At 37.2% G+C, this 24,433-nt stretch overlaps 1 protein-coding gene across 1 annotated transcript in view; it reads left to right on the top strand.

The window, feature by feature from the left end:
* Lin28b (lin-28 homolog B) overlaps window positions 1-24,433 on the top strand; it is a 108,098-nt gene that overhangs the window by 69,807 nt on the left and 13,858 nt on the right. The window contains exon 6 of the mRNA XM_021205337.2: window positions 942-1,013. Within this exon, the coding sequence (XP_021060996.1) occupies window positions 942-1,013 (72 nt within the window). The remainder of the gene's footprint in view (window positions 1-941; window positions 1,014-24,433) is intronic.

Here is a 24,433-nt window from a genome sequence, read left to right as displayed (position 1 = left end):
CACTCCAGAAGAGGGCGTCAGATCTCGTTACGGATGGTTATGAGCCACCATGTGGTTGCTGGGATTTGAACTCTGGACCTTCAGAAGAGCAGTCGGGTGCTCTTACCCACTGAGCCATCTTACCAGCCCCCACTGTATCAATTCTTATGTGTACATGTTTGGAATGTTTTTAGATTAAATCCTTTGGATAAATATTTACTACTGAAAATCTGGACCAGAGTTTATATATGGAAGTTTTGGTACCTGGTTTTAAGATGCTATCCAAAAACAATTAAAGCAAAAAGTACAACTAATAAAAGAGAGACAGCTTACTGAATCTTAGTCTTTTTTTAATTATATAGTTACGAACTTCACTGTTTTTTGTTTTTGTTTTGTAACATTTGACTGTTGCGAATGTGGACTTTAATTATAGAAAAAATAGAAAGTCATTAGGCTTAGTTTAAAAAGCAATGTAATCTGTTAATGTAATTTACTTCTTCACACTTGGCTTTCGTTGCTATGACAAAATACTTGATAAAATTAACTTAAAAGAGGAAATGTTGTATTTTATCCACCTCATGACTGTTGGAAAGGAGAAAGAGTTGGCAGAGACCCAGAAGGTACATCCTCAGTGATCTATTTTTGCCAACTAGGCCCTACCTCCTTAAGTTTCCAATTACCCATTAAACTATGTTGAATTAATCCACTGATATCACTTCTGAACACTGTTGTACTAGCGCCAAGCCTTAGTATGAGCTTCTCTAAAACATTTAGATTCAAATTGTAACATTCCTTAAAGTTCCTCCTGGCAGCTGTTACTTTAGTGTAGTTTGCAGAAGCAAGGATGGCAGCTGAGAGATCAGTTAAGGATGGTTTTCCAGTGTACCAGAAAGAGATGGTGGCAGTTTGGATTGGGGTAGTAGACATAGAAGTGGTGAGCGAAATTCCTATATGTTTTGAAGGTGGAGACGGCAGGATTTACTGATGGATCAGATGTGGACTGTGAGAGAAGAAGAGTCCAGGATGATTCCAAGGTTTGTTTGGCTTGGGCAAGAAGAAAGAAGGAGGGACCGGTTCCCAAGATGGGAAAAACTGCAGGATGGGCTTGGGGTGTGATGTGTCTTCCAGAGGGTTACAAGTGTAGTGGCTAGGTACATAATATGGGCTGCAAATGAAGTTTCAGCAACAGTTGGTGAAATGATGTTTATACCCATAATGCAAGAAAAGAGGAATAGCCCTGGGTCATTGTAGTACTGGGAAGGAGCAGTGAAAGAGACTGAGAAAGCAGTGACAACTGGAGGGTCTTCTAGAATGTGTTTTGTTCCAGAAGAGGGGAAAGAGAAGTCAAGGAGGTAAGTATCAGGGCCGTATGGAGATGCTGATTATAAATGATCAAGATGCCCACTGAGCCTTCACCCACTTGGCAACGCAGAAGTCATAGATGTACATAAAAGAACAGCTCTGTAGACTGGTAGGAACAAAACCTGGGGATCTTGTTGAACAGAGTGGGAGAAGAGGAAGCAGAACAGGGCGCATTTTCTAAATGTTAGGAAATTACAGACTATGTAAGAGTTGATGGGGAATGGGTTAATAGGAAGGAAAGATTCAGCATGCAGGAGACAGGAGGGTGGTGGCTGCAGTGACTTCTTTGAGTGGTTATAAAGACAGGATATAAACCATAGCTCTGAGATCTCCCAGACCTCCAGACAGGTAAGTAGACATGAAGATGGAACTAGATGACCTGTTGTACCATTTTATTCTGCTTGCTGGGTGTAGACAGACTTATCAAGAAAGAAGGTGTACACACATTGTGAGAAAAAAAAAAGACTTCAAGGCTGTACTGGAAACTCTCACTAGATTAGTAGACATGAATTTAGAGTAAAGTTAGCCTGTTGTGTTTCCTCTCACCAGCACAGACTTCATGGTTATTGTTCAAGTTGCTGACATCTATTGTCTTACTCTGGTTAACACTGACACAGTTGATGGTTGATGACTCCTACTCCTTTGTTCTGTTCAAGATGCTGTAATCCTTGTCACCAGATTCAGCAACTCTAGTTTTCCACGTGTCGCTTTTTATAAAATATTAGAAAAACAGTCCAGATGAGGTGTTACAATCCCAGCATTTGAAAACACTGTAAACTTGAGGCCAGTGTGATCTATACAGGAAGTTATAGGCCAGCCAGGACTACATAGTGAGACCCTGTTTCAATCAAAACAACAACAAATACAAGGAGACCGCAACAAAATGTTCAGATAAGCCCGGGGATCCCTGAGGAGGACGAGGACACACTTAACAGAAAGGTAGCAAGAAGTAGAACCTGGGATAGGATGCCGGCTGAGTATGTAAAAGGCTTGACAGTCAGAGTCCACTTCCCCTGCACCCATATAAAAGCTGTGTGTGCATGGTGGCCTGCCCGTAATTCCAGTGCCCAGAGTTAGTCCCTGGAGCAAGCAGGCTAGCTAAATTCTGAATCAGTGGACTCTAGTTCATTTGAGAGACCCTGTGTCAAATAAAAAGGGGGAGTATAATAAAAAAAAAGACCCCTTTTCAGCCCTGAGCTTCCACATGGATTTACACATATGTATCTGCAATCCTACACACCTGCAGACATATATGTACATACCACATACATATACATAGAAGAGTATTGTATTAGTCAGGGTTCTCTAGGGTCACAGAACTTGCAGATAGTCTCTATATAGTAAAGGAATTTATTGATGACTTACAGTCTGCAGTCCAAATCCCAACAATGGTTCAGTAGTAGCTGTGAATGGAAGTCCAAGGATCTAGCAGTTGCTGAGTCCCACACCGCAAGAAGGCGAAAGAGCGAGAGCCAGACTCCCTTCTTCCAATGTGCTTATATGGTCCCCAGCAGAAGGTGTAGCCCAGATTAAAGGTGTGTGCCACCACACCTTTAATCCCAGATGACCTTGGACTCGGAGATCTCCCTGTCTTAATCTTCTGGATTCAATCACCACTGTGTCTCAAGATCTCCATACCAAGATCCAGATCAGAAACTTCTATCTCCCAGTCTCCAGATTAGGTTCACTGGTGAGCCTTCCAATTCTGGATTGTAGTTCATTTCAAATATAGTCAAGTTGACAACCAGGAATAGCCACTACAGGTATATATAAAAAGTAAAGGAATGGGTTTTATCAACTAATGGCTGTGATGATTACCAAGACAGTGATTTGTATTTTGAGAGCTTTGATGACTGTTGATTTCTTCAGTGAATAATAATCATGTGTACTTCCTGAAACAAAATAATTATAAGACTTTGTCATCAGATTTCATGCTTATTCCAAAACGTGTGATACAACCAAAAGTCTTATAAAATGCTCTGAATTTCATAATGCTTCCATATGTTTATTTTCCCTTTTTATTTTACTTTATTTTATTGTGTTATTTATTTATTTATTTATTTATTTATTTATTTATTTATTTATTTATTTAATGTATATGAGTGCACTGTTGCTGTCTTCAGATACACCAGAAATGGGCATCATATCCCATTACAGATGGTTGTGAGCCACCGTGTGGTTGCTGGGAATTGAACCCAGGACCTCTGGAAGAGCAGTCAGTGCTCTTAACCACTGAGCCATCTCTCCAGCCCATGTTATTGTATCTTAAACTAGCTGCTTTGGGATTAATTTGTTATATTTTCAGCAATACATTCTATGATTATTTCCTTCTACTTTACTTCTTACCATGAACATTTTCAGAACACAGGGAAGTAGAAAAAGCAGTGCAGTCAGCACTCCTCCATATTGATGTTACATTCTATAGTAAAATACACTTCATATATTGAACTTTGTAAAATATGTTACAAATTCCATAGTACTTTCCCACTTATCAAAATCAGTATAATGCATTCCCTAATAGGTAATAGTCCATGTCAGCATCTCTTAGGGCTGAGGGTATGTAGCTATGCAGTTGTAGGGTGCTTGTTTACCATGCTCAAAGCCCTGGGTTATATTCCAAGCACTGCAAAATACATACATACATACATACATACATACATACATACATACATACATGTTCCTCATTTGTCTAAAACTTGTGTTTTATGGCTTAAAAAAATACAAAAAACAGATAATAGATAAGGAACATTTGAGAGCACGAGATATAGCTTAATTGGTAGTGTGCTTGTTTAGCAAGCATGAACTCCTGAGATATCCCCAGCATTGCAAAAACAAGCTTCATTATATACACTATAATTCCAGCTCTAAATCTGTATTCCAGATACAGAGATCTGATGATCTACTGATTCAAGGTCATCCCTTCTCTGTATATCAAATTTAAGAATAGTCTGGGATATATGAGACCCTGTTTCAAAAATGAAACAATTAACTGTTGAGGTGGCTGAACTACCCAAGATTCATGAGACCCACATGATGGAAGGATAGAACCAAATCCTACAAGTTGTCTCATGCCTTCATACTCGCTCCATGGCCTGCATGCACACATGAGCCTACAACATGTACACACTGACACCCACAGTAGCTAAACAAATGCAATTTTAGACACACACAAAACATGCTTTAGTTCATTTTTATGCCTTAGATGTCTTGCTATTTAGAGTAATATCTTCCTACATAGTTCCTTGTTTCATGAATAATCTGTGACAGTAACTTGAACAGATGGGGTTACTTGTCTTGGAAATGGACTCCAAATGCTGAATCCATCAAATAGATTCATTCCACTGTCCCTAAACTTTCTTCTTACATTCTCTTACATTGCTTATAAATTAGGAGTACTGTGCTAAGTTTTCTGAAACTTGAATTTAACCAAATTCTTTCTGTCTGTCTATTCACTTAAAGTCAATAAAAGAATGAAAGGTGTAAGTTTTGAAGCACTGGGGTGAATCCAAATTGTAGTTTGTGTTTGTGTGCTAGTCCTTCAAAGATAAATTGAGGGTATTTATTTTCAGTAAGGCTGTCACAGCAGTGATGTTGTGTGCTATTCTGTCATCAGATGCCACAGTGGCATTAAGTTTTTCCACTAGTGATGATTTTTAATTTTAACCATGTGACCAAAATGTTATGGGGCAAGCTTCTCCACTTCATTTTGTAATTACTAAGCATTTTGTTGCGGGGAAGATGTTTTAAGACATCAAGTCATCCATTCTTCATTACACTGAAACTTTTTCATTCATTTCTTAGTCAGGGCCATTGGTTCTAGATTTCCCCATGATTTATAATCTATAGAATCTTTATTGACTCCAGTGCTCAAATTTCCACTTCTAGCAACATCTTCTTGATAGCTTCTATACCTGTTTGACAGGTTCCTATGATATTTTTTAAGTATTTAGATACTCCCTTAATCAACTTTTGAGCTTACAAAATTTTGAAAGATGTTAGGGCTTGGGAACATGGATTTATGGGGAAGTTCTTGCCTTGTTTTGTACAAGGCCTTGTGGTCTTAATCCTGGATACTTAAAAAAAAATGACAGTAGGTAGTTGCATTGGTTCACTGAAGCAGAAAATGGCAGAATTCCAGTTAAAAACTTTATAAGAGAAAAATTAATATTATTACATCTTTGTATGTTTTGCTTGTTTGGAATATTGATTTTACTTATCAACTTGTCATAAATAACCATTTTTTCCTTTTATGCATAGTTCTGTGAATGCTTATACATCTGCATTACCCCTCTGACCATCAAGGTTTACTCAAAACAGTCAGTTACCCCTCCCCCCCAATAAACAACTCACTGCTATTTATAGCTACCCATCCCTAATCTATAACTGTGATAACCAATAACATGGTATTTCATATTGTTATCGATTTTGTTTTTGTGAATGGCATATGAACAGATATGTTTCATCACCTTTTAAATTGTCCATTTTTCTTTTATCATAATGCTTTTGAAATTTACCTGAGATGTTGAATGTATCAGTAGTGCATCTGCAGTGTTGAATGAATCAGTAGTGCATCTGCAGTGTTGAATGAATCAGTAGTGCATCTGCAGTGTTGATTGAATCAGTAGTGCATCTGCAGTGTTGGATGAATCAGTAGTGCATCTGCAGTGTTGGATGAATCAGTAGTGCATCTGCAGTGTTGAATGTATCAGTAGTGCATCTGCAGTGTTGAATGTATCAGTAGTACATCTGCAATGTTGAATGAATCAGTAGTGCATCTGCAATGTTAAATCAATCAGTAGTGCATCTGCAGTGTTGAATGTATCAGTAGTGCATCTGCAATGTTGAATGAATCAGTAGTGCATCTGCAATATTGAATGAATCAGTAGTACATCTGTAATATTGAATGTATCAGTAGTGCATCTGCAGTGTTGAATGTATCAGTAGTGCATCTGCAATGTTGACTGTCTCAGTAGTGCATTCTTTTATATTGTTGGCTAGTATTCCATTATGAAGCTCTAACAGTGTTTGTCTAATTCTTCTGTGGAGGTATTGTGGGCATTTTCTACCTGTGACAGTTATGAACAACATGTACAGGTTTTTGTGAATATTAGTCTTCAGTTTTGGAGTTGGATTTCTATGTAACGGTGGTCATGGATGTGTGTTTAACTTTGTTTTTACAGAAGAATCATATTCTCCTGCATTCCTGTCAGAAGTATGTAAGCCACCTGCTATGCATATTTGCCAATAATTGATGCTTTTCAAGTGAACATAAGTTTTGCTACTCTATATATGTAGTGATCATGGTTATAATTAGGGTAAATTGCAGTGGTTAGAGTTTCATTTCAGTAATGGCTGCTAATGCTGAACATGGTATTTTGATGCTATTATATTTATCCTCTGATGAACTGTTTGTGTCTTTGCCCATTTTTTCCTGAGTTATTTATTTTCTCGTTAGTACTCTGAGAATTTTTAATATATATTGTGGATATAGGACATTTGCCAGATAAATATTTTCCAATATTTTTTCTATTCTGTAGCTTGTTTTCCTCTCTTGTAAATAATCTTATAAAGTAAAAGTTTTTTATTTTAATGAAGTTTAATTAGTCTTCATTTGATGTCATGCTTAAAAATTTTTCCTTGAAAGTTGGATGTGATGGTTCATGTCTTTAATCACAGTACTTAGGAGGAAGGGACAGGCAGATTGATGAGTTTGAGGCTAGCGTGATCTACAGAGTGAGTTCCAGGACATCCAGTGATACACTGAGAAACTGCCGCAAAAAAATAAACAAACAAAACGCTGGATGTGTGTGGATGGATGGATGGATGGATGGATGGATGGATAGATAGACTTCTTTGCTTAACACCAGATCACAGTATTTGCTTCCATGTTTCTCTGGTAGGATGGTTTGTTTTTGTTATTCTTATAGTTGTATGTTTTCATCTGTTTAATTCATTTAGAGTTAGCTTTGTATCTGGTGTAATGTTTAGACTGATTTATTTTGTGTATGAATCATAGGAATAATTCAGATACCGTCTGTTAAAGTGTTCATTCTGTATATTTAAGTCTTCCATATTAGAAAAGATTCCTTACAATGTTAGATAAAATAATTTTGTATTTACTACTTAGTTTTTTGTTTTTTTTTTTTTCTGTTCATCTTCAGAAGCATAAGAATAAGAAAACCCTGTAGCTTTCCTCATTATAAACTGGAGGTGGCTGGTGAAAAATTAGAGACCTAATGCTTTGTTCTTAAGAACTAGCCCAGTCTTTTCTAAAGAACACAGTTTACTATGAAAAAAGAAGTCAATTTTAACAGATTTTAGGTAGGCTAATAAACTGATTATCTTATCTGCCATTGTATTTACATGACACAATTCTGTCAAACTACATTATGGAATTAACTATTTCATTATAAAATTTTAGTTTATACTTACAGATTTGTGGAATGACTAAACTGACTTGCAGCAGTGAGAAAATTGTGTAAATGAAGTGACTTGATAAATAACTAGTAAATGATACACATGTGCCTTTTAAGAACGTTTGTAGTGAATTCATGTTGGGAAGATGTGTCTGTGGGTATAGACATCTGTTTCTGGGACTTGTCTGCTTATGGTTTTGCTTTTTCCCTCTTGTAATCCTGTCCCTTCCCTAGCACAGTGACGGTTGTCTTTGTTCTCCTTAACCTTCCACATCTTCTGATCCAACCACACTGATAATTATGGAAAACCTTTTTCAGCAGTGGTGACTTAGATTTTTTTTAAAGTAATTTATATTTTAAAAAATAAGAATATTCCATAAGAATATTCCAGTGCTTCCGATTAATTTGATGTAATATTTAATTTTTAAACTATATTAACCCGTGAGTACTTTTTTCATCTTCTACATAACTTAAAGTAGTATTTTATTTTTAAAGAATATTAATTGCTAAGGTGTTTTGAGTGGAAAGGCAGAAAACTCCTTTATTTCTTACTATTAAAAGTCTTTAGTTCAGGATGGTTTTTATTTATGCTTGTTTCCGAACTTGGCATTCTTGGTAGGTCAGTATTGAAATGACACATTATGATATGCTGTCTTTTTGGCCAAAAAGACCAGGTTGAGTATAAATAGAATCTAATTATATAATATTTAATTTAAACTCAGAAGAGTTAAACACACGCACAAACTCCTGGTTTTTACATGGAGATGTATGATAGTTGATTTTACACAACCATGTGTAACTTCAATTGAACTCAGATTATTTTAAATTTATAAGAAAGTTTTGGAAGAGATTTGGATTTAGGAAATTGGGCAGATGTTGCCTAGTGAAGAGCTGTATGTTTTATTTTACACATGGAAAGTGTTTGCAGGGCACCCTCTTCATCAGAACAGGAGAGCTGTGAATTGTGTGGTGGTAGCTCTTCCCTCAGTCCTCTTCTGCACAGTTAGAATGTTCCCATTCATTATCTCCACAGGATAATTTAGAGGTTTCTAGTTACTTTACGTGGGAAATCTAATGCTACTACGGCTTTTGTAATCTTAATAGCATTCCTGAAAATAATAAGCCGATGCTTAGACTCTGTTGTTTTACTCTAAGAACTCCTTCAGTGGTATTATTTCACATGTACTATATCCCAAAACCTATTTCCAAAAGAAAATTCAGTGCTATTTAGGTGCTAGAAATGTTTGAAGAAAATGTAAATCAATGGATTCCAATAAATAACTGTTTCACCCTGATACTTCTGTGATTAGATTTAGGAATTTGCTGTTTAGTAGGTTCCTATTGTGGCAGAGAAATCTTTCAGGCATGAATTGATAGGCCAGATCCTTTGAGGTCTGTCTGTTCTGACCTATGACCCCTATTCTTACAAGATCAACATCTGAGGGCAGGAGATTAAGGCACTTTAAAGACTGCAATGGTAAATGGGATGGAAAAATTAGCCAGCACATTTTGGGTGCAAAACATCAAAGTCATCAAATAGCTCGCTTATTTTAAACCTGGCTTACGGGTGTAACAAGCTCATTTTATCATGCCTGTTGGATTCGGAAAAATTTAACTTTAGGGTATCATTATACCATAATATATTTAGGCTGTATGATATAGATGAAGTTCATACAACTTAACTTCAAAATATCAGGAAATGCAAAATAATGTGTCTCAATAGCAGTTTAGTTTAATCTATGACTAGTTTGGATATTTATTTATTTTGAAAAACTCACATTTTTAAAAATATTTACTATAAAAATAATTGTTAATAATGTTAGATAAATAATGTTAAATAAATAATGCTGCAGCTCTGGGTACACACTGATGAATTGCAAGGAAAGTCGGCTTTTTTTTTTTTTTAAGTTGGGTATAGAAAATAGAAGAAAAAGCAAGCATTGATCAGGTAGAGACAATTTGTTCTTTTCTCCTGCTTTGTCTTTTTGAGTGTGCTGTTTAAAGCTTTATATCCTGCCTCTTTAAAAGCATTTCTTAAGCTATCTAATGATTTGCTTCTCGTATAGTAATTTCAGAATTCGTGTGTTGATCCTTTGTTAGAGATTTCCCACAGCCCTTCATTTCATTTGTAGCCTGGGTAGCTGTGAATTTGCATCCATACTCTGAACAACTCCTAAAGGCTACAGCTGGATAACTGATGCTGCTTCCGTGTGTTTGTTAAATGACGGAGCACCCATGAACGTTAATAAAACCAATAGTATGCCCAAGTCTCTTCAATTTTTTTTTTTTTTTTTAACTTTTAAAAATTCTAACCCCAAATGTCTGTATTATAGACCTAATTTTTAGGTGGGTTTTTCTGTCCTTTCTTGTGATGATTTGGCCAGCGTTCTTTAATGAGGCAATTACCGTCATTTCCTCCATTCACATTCTCTTAGCAGATGCTCTCCCTGCTGTGACCTCTGTGCAGACTAGGCAACAATGTGCAGCTCTCATCACCCTCTGCCAGACACTCTGTGGGGCTGAGCTTCATCTCGTTGTGGCAGAGATCTCACCAGACCTCTAATGGGAATGGTCAGACGCCAAGTGGCAAACAAGCAGAATTTTAAGTTGATTTTTCTGATCATTTTGTTCTAAGTGTGATAAATGTACAATGTCTCTATGGAAAAAACAAATGGAAACAATCTAATAGCATTGGAAGGACAATATGGACTGCATTGTTTCAGTGTAAAGTTCTAATGAGAGATAGATAATTTAAACTTCAAGATCATTGTGAAAAAGGAAATATATGTAGGCTGTAGTAATAACTATGTGTGTTTTATCACTAGAATGACAGCCCACTACCACTGGACTGTCCTTAGGCATGTTGTAAAAAGAAGCATGATGGCATTGTTTAAACTATCACATTTGTTTACATGTTAGAAATTAATCATAAATTTTTATATATCATATCTCATAGTTGTGGTATCCAGTTTTTTTCCTGTGAGAACAGAATAATGTATGGTCAAATTGAATATTAGTCTACAAAAATTTTTCTATGTATGCTGTTAAATCCCTCCACTGAAATAGTAGTTTTATATTTCAATTTCAAGAAACACAGGGGACTAGCTAAAGCTCCATTAATAAGAGACAAAGCTAATTCTGTTCTCATGAAGCTAAAGAGCTCTCAGATATTCTACATTTATACTAGAATTTAACATTTTCATTTAGTTTTTTTAAGTGGTCTGTCCATAAATAAGTCACACCAGGATTGGGACTCACCATATAAACCTGGTGTGAGAAGCACAAATGAATTATTACTTCTTCAATTTTCTTGCCATATTTTATGCTTTATGTGTCCCTAGACAACTTACAGCTGAATCTTACAATTTTAAAATCTCCTTTTAAATTTTTATTTAACATTCTTATATTTTATCATATTTTCCCTCCTCCAACTACTTTTAGATCTTCACCATCACCTTACCCACCTAACTTCATGTTCTTTCTCTCAATGAGGGAGGGGGGAGGAAAAAACAATAACAAAATACCGCCAAGTGAAAATCAAAAATAGCCTAAAATAAAGAAAATCATTAAGCCAAAACAAGTACCACACATACAAAAGAACACAACACAATGATGGAGAATGTTTTGTGTTGGCCAACTACTTCTGGGCATGGGCCTGCCCTGGAGTGTGGGTAGTGTATCCAGTGACACTTGATTGGAGACAACTGAATTTCTCTTTCCTAGCAGGTATCTATTGCAAGGAGATGCTGGGGTCAGAATTTATGTCTGCTTCTTCTCAGCACTAATTTTGTCTGATGTGAACCTTTGCTGACCTTGTGTATGCTGTCTCTAGGTTCAGATTTGTAGCAGTCATGTTAAGTCTGGAAGACATTGTTTCTTTGGAGTCATCTACCACCTCCAGTTCTTATAGTCCTTACCCTTCTTCAACATTCCCTGAGCCTTGAGGGGAGGGGTTTAATAAAGACATCATCACATTTAGAGATGAGTGTTCCAGACTCTCTGCTTGTTTCCCCGTTATGGATCTTTGTGTTAATCACCATCTACTGCTAGAAAAAGCTTCCCTATTGAGGTTTGAGCAATGCTCTGTTCTTTGTGTTTGATAATATAAAAGTTCAAGTCATTTTATTGCTATTCCTTTAGCATACTAATAACAGTAGGTCTATACCTATCAGATCTCAGGTTCTTGGCCATTTTTGCTGTGTAATATATGAGTTCCATCTCATAGACTGGGCCTTAAAATTAATCAAAAAGTAATTAGTTACTTCCATTTGTGTCACTATAGTATCCCAGTATATGTTGCTGTCTTAGTCAGGGTTTGTATTCCCGCACAAGACAACAGGACCCAAAAGCAAGTTGGGGAGGAAAGGGTTTATTCAGCTTATAGTTCCACATTGCTGTTCGGGACTGGAACTCAAGTAGGTCAGGAAACAGGAGCTGATACAGAGACCATGGAGGGATGTTATTTACTGGCTTGCTTCCCCTGACTTGCTCAATTTGCTTTCTTATAGAACCCACCCTCCCACCCTTGATCACTAATTGAGGAAACAGCTGGATCTCATGGAGGCATTTCCTCAAGGGAGGTTCCTTTCTCTGTGATAGCTCCAACTTGTGTCAAGTTGACACAGAAAACCAGTCAGTACAATTGCAGACAGGTCTCTGTTATAGGTGAAATGGGTTGTAGCTGGGTAAAATTGATTACTTTTCTGCTCCAGGTGCCTGCAGAGTACCTTCTTCCACCACCATGAATGGTTAGTTGGTAGGGGTGAATTTTCTAGTTTGGCATCAGCTCAACTTCTCTGGCTGGCTGACTTGCTTGTTTGCTTGCTTTCAAATTAATGACATAAGTTAGTTGTGTCTTTAGCAATAATAAATTACCAACAGCTTATGGAGAATAACCAATAGCTTTGGCAGTAGCCTGTGATTTTGGGGGGTTAGGTTGTCTACGGAATCCCTTTGGCCAATGACTCAACATGATATAACCCATTTCTGGCACTGGACATCTTAATAGGTGGTGTATGATACCCTGTTAGGGCATTGTCAACTCTGTTATATGGTGGTTACATTTAATTTTTTCATGTATTTTAGTAAGCTGCTACAGTAGTAGGTTTCCATATCACACTTAAAAAGTCTATTGGTGTTATTTGTCCCTCCCCTTATTTCCTCCTTTACCCTGCTTCTTACCTCCTCCCCATTTAACTCTCTAGCTTCTCCTTTATCTCTTTATAACACTGTATTCTACTTCCCCTTCCTTGGAAGATTCCATTTGGATCTTGGTTACCTCACTTGGGATGATCACTTCTATGCCTATTCATTTACCTATAAATTTCATAATTTTTTTCTTAGTAACTGAATAATGTTCTACTGTGTAAATGTTCCATATTTTCATTATCCATCTAATTTTATATAATGATTGATGTACATCTAGGCTGTTTCAAATTTCTAGATATAATAGAGAGAACAGCAATGAACATGTATACAACTCTCTCTGTAGTGAGAAAAGATTCCATTGGGAATCTGATACCATTTATACCAAAGGGTGTAAGTGGTTCTTGTGGTACACCAAGTTTCAGCTTTTAAGGAACTGCCACACTGACTTCTGTAGTGGCTCTGCCAGTGTGCAGTTCCCAAGCAATGGATTTACATCCCCTTTCCTTGCATCCTCATCAGCATGTGCTTTCATGTGTTTTATTACTCTTGACCATTTGGACTGGTTTAAGAAAACTCAAATAGTTTGAATTTGCTATTCCCTGATAGCTAAGAAATTAGAACATTTTAAAAGTGTTTCTCAGCCATTTGAGAACTTACTCTTTTGAGAACTTACTCTTTAACTTTATAGCCCATTTTTAAATCTGGTTATTAGTTTTCTTGATGTTCATTTTTTTGTTTTGTTCTTATTTCTTATTCCTTATATATTCTTGATACTAACTCTCTATCAAATTGTTAAGATCTTTTCCCTTTCTGTAGGTTGCCACTTTGCAGGAATGATGGTGTCCTTTGCTGTAAAGAAGCTTTCTAGCTTTCCTGGAGTCCCATTTGTTAATTGTCAGTCGTAATGTTTGTGCTGTTGTGTGCTGTTCAGAAAGTTCTTTCCTGTGCCAATGAGTTCACACCTAGTCCCTACTTTCTCTTCTGTCCTATTCAGGGTATATGGTCCTATTTTGAGGTCCTTCATCCATTTTTGGAGTTCAGTTTTGTGTGGGATGATGAGTATGGATTGATTTTTATTCATTTACAGGCAACCATCCAGTTTGACCAGCATCCTTTGATGATTTTAAGCTCTACTACAGAGCTATGGCAATAAAAACAACATGGCATTTTGGTTATAACAGACATATTGATCAGTGGAATGGAATTGAAGACCCAGAAATCCACAGGCACATTTACAAACTCCTATCACATCAAGTTGACTTTAGATCCCATCAAGTTGACATCAAAATTAACCATCTACTCCTTGCCACTTTGACACCAAAATGCATCACTTTATAAGCTTTCACCTGTGTCTCATAGGCTCATAGTCACCTCATAATGCAAAATGCATTTGTCCAACCTTAAAAGTGCCTATAGTCTGTAGAATGGTGTCACAAAGTTGAGGTGGATCTTCTTCTCACTTCAGTTAATCTGCTTGGGATTATTTTTCACAGGCATGCCCAGAAGCTAACCTAGCTTTAGGGAATTCTTCACAGGATTGTCTTGTGGATGAATCCTGACACCTTGGAGTTAACAAGCTGAATTAACAATCACATTCTTTTACAATCTTCTGGGGCTTGAACTTTGGGCCTTGTGACTGGCAAACATTCAACTGCTGAGCTGTCACGCAGCCCTTTGTGTCTTGTTAATGTCTGTAAGGCAGAGCAGTGGTCCAGTTTTCATGTCTGATATTGGTAATTTTTTCTTTCTCTCTTGTTTGTTATTTCTAGTCCATTTCCATAGGAAATGATCCTTTCAGGGGTAGCTTTAATTTTCTAGTTTTTCCACATCAGTTGTTTCTGTTCTTCTTTGTTTTACTTAATTTGAGCTTCTTTTTGCTATTTTCTTTCTAACCTCTCTAAATTACTGACTTTTAAGGTTTTGAACTTTTCAGAGATAGAAGCACCTAAAGTTCTAAATGCTGTCTCGGGCATATGCCACAGAATTTAACATTTTGTATACAATGAGTTTTAGAGTTTTTTATTTTAATATCTCTTATGATTTTTTATATGTGTTAGAGTGTGTGATGTTCAAATACATTGAAACCTGTGTGTATTGCTTATTTCTGAATTAGCCTTATTGGGGTCAGAAAATATGTTCTGGCAAGATTTCAACTTGGTGAAATTGTGGACATTAGTTGCTTTTCTAGATGTGGTCTGCCCTGGGCAGTGTTCTGTGTATATTTGAAAAGAATATTTAGAAAATATTGAGTGCATTATTTTATTGTGTTAGTTAGATAGTATTGTTTGTTAGTGCAGTCTAATTTTTCGTCTTACTGCGCATTGTCTCCTTTCTTATTGCTTATGGAAAGGGGAATGTTAATTTTCAACTGTGATTGCTGTTTTCTCTGCCTTCCTCTGAGTTAGGAGTGTCTGGTAAGTGTATTTGGCCTTTCCATCAGCAGAAAGTATACTTTATGACATATTTGGGAGTTTCATGTCTTCTTGATGAATGGAAATGTTCCATTTCTCTTGTAATCTCTCTCTTTTTTTTTTTTTTTTATTTTTTTTAAAGAAAGTACACTGTAGATGGTTGTGAGCCACCATGTGGTTGCTGGGATTTGAACTCCGGACCTTCGGAAGAGCAGTCGGGTGCTCTTCTTACCCACTGAGCCATCTCACTAGCCCTTGTAATCTCTTTTAAGTATATTTTAATTTATTCTTTGACACTTTCTTACATGTGCCCAATATCACTTGTACATACTTAAGCCAAATTCCGTCTCCCATGTCCTGGTAATTAGTCTTGTTTTGAAGTGTTCTTTATTATTTTCCAACTTTTAAAAGTTGGTTAAAGACAAATAACCTAGTTTTTACTAGCTCTTTAAAAATTCTACTTCAACAAACCTGGCCATTTCAGTTGAATGTGTGCAGAGACAGAGCATCCATATTTAGTTATTGATGCTGTTAAGATTCAAGCCTACCCTTTTACTGAATACTTTTAGTTCTCTGGCTTTTTGTTTATTATTCATTTTCTCTGCTTCTTTTGGTTAATATTATTTCATTTGAGAATTTTACATTATGCTTCTCTGTCTTACTATGTTAAGGCATGACACAAATACTGCAGAGTTTTGATTTAATGCATTAAATCAGTATTTTGTACATATATCTTTTAAACATTGCATCTACTCATTTATTGTTTTGTTAGGGGTGGATATGCATGGGAGGCCAGAAGACAACTTATGAGAGTTGGTTCTTTCCCTCTATCATGTGGGTTCCTGAAGATTGAACTCAGGTGTCCAGGGGGTCTGGCTTGAGCCATCTCCCTACCCTGTATCACTACACATCTTTTGTTTCTAGTTCTCTCTCTTTTTTTTTTTTTCTTTTTTCTTTTTTCCTTTTTAAGTGTCCACAAGGCAGTACTTATGTTAAATCCTAAAAATGTTTTGGGTTTTTTTTTTTTTGAGTGTTTTTTTTTGGGGGGGGGGTTTCCTGGCAAAAATTTATTCAGATATTTTATATTTATTTTTAAAGATATTTTAATAAATTTAGAATTTGCCTTGATTACCATGTCTGAGGCTCTCCCTGGATTCTCTTTCCAGTGACATAACAGACAAACAAGTCCATGCTCCACCCCCGCCCTGGGAAAAAAAGTTTTGCCTTTGTTAGGTTTTGTGTTACTGTGCTTAAAGCACCATGACCACATCAATGTGGGGAGAAAAGGGTTTATTTTATCTTACAGCTTGTAGTTCAGCATTCAGGACAGGAAATCAGGGCAGGAACCTGGAGGTAGCAGGACCTGAAGCAGAGACCATGGAGGAATATTGTTTACTTGTTGCTTCCTGGCTTGTTCGGTCTGCTTTGTTTGTTTGTTTGTGTTAATATTTATTTGTTTAATATATACATAAGCGCTCTTTGTTCATGCATACCAGATCCCATTATAAATGGTTGTGAGCCACCATGTGGTTGCTGAGAATTGAACTCAGGACCTCTGGTAGAGTACCTAGTGCTCTCAAATGCTGAGCCATCTGTTCAGCCCCCACAGCTGCTTTCTTACAGCACCTGTGACCCTACTCAAGGGTGGCACCCATATCACTTAAGTAAATGCACCACAGGTTTGCCACAGCCCAGTTACAGATGTATTTTCTTAGTTGAGTCCCGACCTCCCAGATGCCGCCTCTGGCTTGTGTTATGTTGGCATAAAGCTGCTACTTAGAAGGTGCATTCATTATCATCTTGCTTGCATTGCTCTGAGAAAAATAATACACATAACTTTTCTTATTGTTTTCCTTATTTGAAAGGTTCATGCATGTGCATAATGTTTCTTGCTTACAGTTAACATTACCCCCTTACTCCCTCCCACTTCCCACATGGACTCTACCAACAACACATCTCCCTCTCAACATCATGTCTCAGGTGCCATTCCCTTAAGTACCTTCTCCCTTGCTTTTTGAGTCATGTTTTCTCAGTGACCTAGAATTTGCCTCATAGACTGAGCTAGCTGGCCTGACGGGAAGCCTAGGTATCTACCTGTCTCCATCTTCCCAATGTTGGTTTCAAGCACACACCACTTCACTTGCCATTTTAATGTAATTTCTGGGGACTGAACTTAGGTGCTAATCCTTGTATGATAAGAACTTTAATGACTGAGCTATCTCCTCAGCCTTAGTGTCTGATTTTCTATTGAATTCTGGAGATTAATTTTTATACTGGCAGTATAGTTCAATTTTAATTTCTTAGTTCTTTCTTTAAACTGGAATTCAAACTCAGATCCTCATGCTGGCTCAGCAATCACTTACACCCTGGCCCAGCCTCATAACCATACAAGTTTTCTGTTTGGGAAAACAAAATTTGTCAGTGAGATGAAAAGCAAGCAAGTACAGTAAAGCATCATCCCAGGAGTCAAGACAAGAGATTGGCCTCTGGAATGCAGGGGAGCAGATCTCTTACTCTTAAAGCTGTACTATAGACACATTCATTTTTTTTTTCCTTTTATCCTCTCACCGTTAAAAAGAGAAACTATTTATTTAATAATTTTGCAGCATACATATGTGGAGATTAGAAGTCAACCTGTGAGAGTTTTTTCTGTCTTTCCACGATGAGCTTTCTGAGGATTAGACTCGTGTAATCAGGCTTGGCAGCAGGCACTTCACCTTGCCACTCCTCCTTTGGGTCTTTGAGTCATGTCTGTCTCATGCTGTCTTGGAACTTTCAGCCATCCTTCTGCATACCTCTCTGGTGCTGGGATTTTGGTGTGTGTGCTGAAAATAGGGCTCAAGTCAGTTCTTTATATCCTTCTTCATTTGTACAATTTTTTGGAAGAATACACAGGGACTGTCTTATCCTGGAATTGACTTTTAGTTATTCCAAGGTATAAATCAGAAAAATACCAAACTAGTAAATGTTGAACAGGGAAATATGTGTGAAAAGATAAGCTGCACCTGCAACAAAGCAGATTAATTTTCTGGTATTTCATCAAAATACAAGTGTAGGGACCAGAAGTATACCACAGAGGTAGGGAAGTGCTTATTGTGTGCAGGGTCTAAGTTTTCACCCTAAGTAACCTCCATCCCTCTAAAAATGGAAGAATAGGTGTGCTGACTACTTTTATGTCGGCTCCACTCAGGCTATGCTATCTGAGAAGAAGGAACTTCAGTTGAGAAAATGCTTCCAGACTGGGATATAATCAGGCTAGTATGTAGGGCTTTTCCTTAGTGATCAGTGAGGGAATGACCAGTCTGTTGTGGTGGCAACACCCTTGGTCTGTTTTGGGGGTGTGCTAAAAGAAAGCATGAGGAGGAAGCCAGTAAGCAGCACCCCTCCATGACCTTTGCATTGGCTCCTCCGGCCTCCACGATCCTTTCCAGTTTTTTCCTTTGATGGCTTCCTCTGTGATTTAGGACATGTAAGCCAAATAAACCCTTTCCTCCCTAAGTTGCTTTTGATCATGGTGTTTCATCATAGCAATAATAGCTCTAACTAAGAAGAAGGCAAAGAAAATCACATTGTACAAGAAATGGGAACTATACTTATAGAATATCTGTAAAATACAAATAGTATTATTAAGAAGGTATTTAATTTGCTCTTTACTCTCTCTCTCCTCGACCCCGCATGTGTGTGTGTGTGTGTGTGTGTGTGTGTGTGTGTGTGTGTGTGTGTGTGTGTAAGTTTTGAGATAGGGTATTCTTGAGTTGTCTTCAAACTTGTTGTCTTCTCTCTTCAGCTTTCTGAATAGCAGGAATGACAGAAATGTATCACAATGCCAAGCCAGAAGACTCTTAAAGATATCTTAAAGTAAGATTACATATATTTATAAATAAAATGATGCCCTATTAAAATATTGAAAATTAATAAAAATGTAAATGGAACAAATCCAAATTGTTATCCCACAGTACTGTAGAATGGTGGTGATATACCTACAATCTTGTAAATACTGGTCCACATCTAAAAGAAGAGACTCTTGTTTGTTACTTGTGGTTACTCTCTCGTGCCCTCAAATGGAATAGATTCAATTGTTTGCGGTTTTATGGTCCTATTGAAGAGGGGGCGGCAGCTTCTGTTGGTCTTTATAAAACATTCTTATCTTTGACATTCCTCAGTGACCAAGTCAGTGGATATGTTTTTCCTTTCAGTCTTTTCTTCTTTTTCTTTTCTTTCTTTTCATTTTTTTCTTAATTACTGAAACAGGATCTCACTGTATCTCTGGCTGGCCTGGAACTTGCTGTATAAACCAGGCTGATCCTGAATTTCAAAGATCCTCCTGCCTTTGCCCCCTTCGTTCTCCCCTTCCATCCCCGCAGACCACCTTCGTTATCCCCTTCCATCTCTACAGAAACTTCTCCTGTCTTTTCATCTCTCACCCCCATCAAAGTGGCATTTTCTTACAAGGATACTGATGAGTTAATCGGGATTGCATGGAAGAAGGGGCATTGGTAACTGAGAAGACTTAAGGCATAGCCCTCTTTTTATTGTCTCAAGCATTTGTTTACCTATGAGCTATGCCACACAGATTTCCTTCCACAAATATAAAAAGTGAACAAATATCATCACATCCTTTTAGAAAGTTTTTATCTAAATGTATTGCATAATAACATTTTTTAAAAGATTTATTTATTATATCTTAAGTACACTGTAGCTGACTTCAGACACACCAGAAGAGGGCATCAGATTTCATTACAGGTGGTTGTGAGCCACTATGTGGTTGCTGAAATTTGAACTCAGGACCTTTGGAAGAGCAGTCTGTGCTCTTAACCACTGAGCCATCTCTCCAGCCCCGCATATTAACATTTTTTCTAGAATTATTAACTAGAATATAAATTTTCCTTTTGTCTCTAGAAATGTATTTTTTTTATTCTTGAGAGGATTTCTTGTGGATATTTTCTTATGTAAAGGTAGACGTTTTCTCATGAGTACTATCACAATGTTGTTACTGTGAAGTGCTAGTCTCTTTTTGTATTTGCTCTTACTTGTCTAGCAATTGTGAACATCTTTAGTGATGTCTCTACTTGTATGAATGAAAAGTGAAGGGTTTTAAGTTCTTAAGTATGTTTAGTGGAAAGTTAAAAAATTCCATCCTTCACACATTCTTAGGAAGATCAGAGAGTGCTTCAAGACGTGAGTAAGAAAATGAAACTTGATGATTTGTATTCAGGTTACCTTCTGTCTGGGTAACCTGTCATCCTGTCTTATTTCCATCTCATTTCCATAGCACCTTCTTATGTTATTAATGTTTTAATTGTATTTTTAGAACTTTACTCATTTAGTTACATTAGTATTATAAACATAATTCTAATTAATTGTGTTATAAACATAATGATAATATAATAATAGTTTTTATAATTTCCTTTTAGCATGTTAGAAATAATTTCCAGTAATATTAAAAACAAAATGTTTCAAATTAAGAAAAGAAGGATCACAGGGAAAAAACACAAAAAGTAAAATTGGCCAGGCGGTGGTGATACACTTTTTCACTCCAGCTTTGAGAGGCAGAGGCAGCTGGATCTCTGAGTTCCAGGATAGCCAGGGCTACACAGAGTAACTCTGTCCTAAAACCAAAACCAAAACCAAACCTAAAGTTGGGCCCAGAAAGTTGAAGTTAGCTGGCTATGTCTAGAGTGCATATGCTTGAGGGACTTTGATTGCGGCTCACATCATGGCTTCTGTGGTACATGATTATTATATGGTAAGGGGTGATTTAAGAACAACAATAACATGACTTATATGGATACCTCAGGAATATGCATTAAATATCACTTAAATGAGACCTGGGCAGATGTTGTACCTAGTTCAAAGGAGAATCTGAAGAGCAGCTGCCTTTGGAGCCTAGGAGTGCTGACATAAGAATGCTGATGCAGCATGAGCAGTGAGAAGGGAGCAGACGGAACTCCATCTGTCCAGGGACAGTTCACCACTTAATAGAAAGGCAAGTCAGTATTGCTGGCAGTTATCAAGCCATATAAAGAAATATAAGGTAGCCTTTAGGGAATCAAAACCAGACCATCTAGAGGTATGTGCCCTGGTCCTAGACTAGACCAGTGAAGCACAACTTTCCTTTGTACATGTGTTACATTCAGTTTATAAAAATTATGTGAAGAGAATTTCACCTCCATTGTACCACTTGAGGTTTGTTTCTTCCTCGGGGTTTTATATAAAGTTAGTTGTGCCTTTGTTTAATTACCATCCTCCTGTTTCAACTTCTCATGTTCTGGGATGCATATACATCAACACATCTAACCTCAGTGATAAGACACCATGACCAAGACAGCTTGCAGAAGGAAGAGTTTACTGGGGCTCACAGTTTTAGAGGGTTGAAGTCCATAAAGGTGGGGACATCATGACAGCATGTAGCAGGTACCAGGAGCAGGGATCTGAGGAGTCACATCTTAAACCACTCGTACAGAGCAGAGAGTGAACTAGAAGTAGGTGACACGTTTTACCTTCAAAGCTCACTCCCAATGGCAAACATCCTCCAACCAGGCTGAGCCACCTAACCCTCCCCACATAGTACCATCAACCACCCATTCAAATGCCCGAGACAATTCTTTTTTTTTTAATTTATTTATTATTATTTTCTTTATTTACATTTCAAATGCTATCCCAAAAGTTCCCTATACCCCATCCCCGCCCCTGCTCCCCTACCCACCCACTCCCATTACTTGGCCCTGGCCTTCCCTGTGCTGGGTCATATAAAGTTTACAAGACCAAGGGGCCCCGAGACAATTCTTTTTCAACCATCACACTATAGTTACCACATTAAAATAAAAATCACTGTATATGTACATTGTATGTGACATAGTTACATAAGGACATTTTCACAAAGCTGTGTACTGTATGCTCATGTTCTTCCCATATAGTCCCCCCTCTCCCACTGATCCTTTAGACAGGTTCACCTCTACTTCTGCTGTCATATATACATATATGATTCTATGTATCTATATAAAATACAGAAACCACTAATGGGAGAGAACAGAAGATAGGTCTTTCTGAGGCTTCTTTAATTCACTTAATATGATTATGATTGTTTTTAGTTACATCTATTTTCCTTCTTTTTCGCTTCTGACATTCCATTGTTTATATATAATACATTTTCTTTATCTATGGCTTCTGCTACTGAACATCTTCACTGCTCCATAATCTAGGTATTATAAACTGTTGTAGCTATCATATTTTAAAATATTTGTCTTATTAAATAAATATCACTTTTATTGTATCAGAAATTTTCTGTTTTATTACAACTATAAGTTTTCATCAACAAAAAATATATAGTGGCTTTGTTTCTTCATGTAAATTTTCATCAGCTAAATCTGTAAGATGATTGGAGGAAAAGAAATCATTCTTATCCCTGGAGAACTGTCCTCATTAAAAGCCATTTTTCCTTTGACTTAGGAATATATACAAATCAGTGTTTTAGCCTATGTAATCTAACCCTAATCATTAGCAATGATTATGGTTTTGGACTTATATAAACAGCCTGACACCACCCGAGAGATTTCAGTGTCTTCACAGAGTCAAATAGTGAGGCATAATTCTTTAAGGATTTATTTATATATTCTTGCATGTATATAATATATGTATGTGCATCATATGGCCTGCAGAGGCCATAAAAGGGTGACAAATTCACTGTAACTGGAGTTAAAAGTGTTTAGGAGCCACTTGGTATAGGTACTAGTAGCAGGTCCTCTGCAGGACCAGCAGGTGCTCCTACCTGCTGAGCCATTGTTCCAATCCTGAGACCCACCTCTTAAAGAGATTAGTGATCAAAGAAAAGGTTGCAGGGATGTTTAGCTTCATCAAGCACAGTCCCCAAGTATACCTTCTTGGCATAAAGCATCCCTGCAAGATCAAGAAATAGAAGTCTTACTGGCAAGGAAAATGTTCGTGATTTCACCTTCATTCAGCTCTTAATTTTCAAGATGAGACCTACATAAAAGAAAAAAATACCTCATTTAACAGAAGTTATCTGAACATTATAGCAATTGAACTTGATCAATTTTCACCTGCCTACATGGTAAGCAATTTTAGAATGTTCATTCTTGGCAAAGGGTAATGTGTAGTCATTCACAAGAGAACCAATTTTACCATGGAAGTAGGACGGGTTATTTCCTTCTCATCTTGGCGGTTATTTTCCTCAACAGTGACTGGGCTTCAGTGAAAGATTGAACTCACCCAGCATTAGAAGTATCCTTAGTGCCTTAAGCAAAACAGTCTTAATTCTGTCTTTTCTTTCTCTCACAGTTTAGTTCTTACTTATGGAAGCAGGTGTGTGCCAGTGTGAGTGCAGGTGCCAGTAGGAGTCAGAAGATGACCTTGGATCCTCGAGAGCTTGAGTTAACACCAAGTTGAGGGCTGCCAGATTTGGGTGATTGGAACCAAACTCAGGAATTCCGGAAGAACCGGAAGCTTTCTTAGCCTCTGAGCCATTTCTCTAGTCCAAGTTTTTATCTCTTTTCTGATTCCCATACAGTTATTAAGACAGAATATAGTTTGGCACAAATTTCTTTAGTCTCTTGCACATAAATTGTTCCCATGGGCCCATTTTAGATAAATCATATTGAACCAATGCTCCAAGGCTAATCCTCTATAAATGTTGCTTATATAAAATAAATTTAAGATTATCCTTAAAAATTCAGTAATATAGTTCAAATTCAGTAAAATGTAACAGTACAGAGAGGAGTATTCTAATCCTGTCTTCATAAAAGCTCAGATCCTAGCAACATTATTTGTATCAAAGGTAACTCTAAAATGTAACGCTAGAGCTCTGCATAACACAGCAGATATTCCATTGGCTAAACCCAGAATAACATCTTTAATTTTCCTGCTATGGACATCGTCTTGCAGAGAAGCAGCATGACCTATGTAACTTATCTAGCTGTACAGTTAATGAAGCTGTATTACCAAAAATTGACCTGTGATTTCTTCGTTGCTCTTCCTCTAAAATTTCTACCTTTTTTATAACAAAGAGGGGTGGGCAGGGGGAGGGAGGGAGGGAGGGAGGGAGGGAGAGAGGGAGAGAGAGAGAGAGAGAGAGAGAGAGAGAGACAGAAAGGGGGAACG

This window comes from Mus pahari, chromosome 9 (assembly GCF_900095145.1).
Source record: "Mus pahari chromosome 9, PAHARI_EIJ_v1.1, whole genome shotgun sequence".
Lineage (NCBI taxonomy): Eukaryota > Metazoa > Chordata > Mammalia > Rodentia > Muridae > Mus > Mus pahari.
Note: the sequence above shows the minus strand (reverse complement) of the source record. Positions and strands in the feature narration are given on the sequence as shown.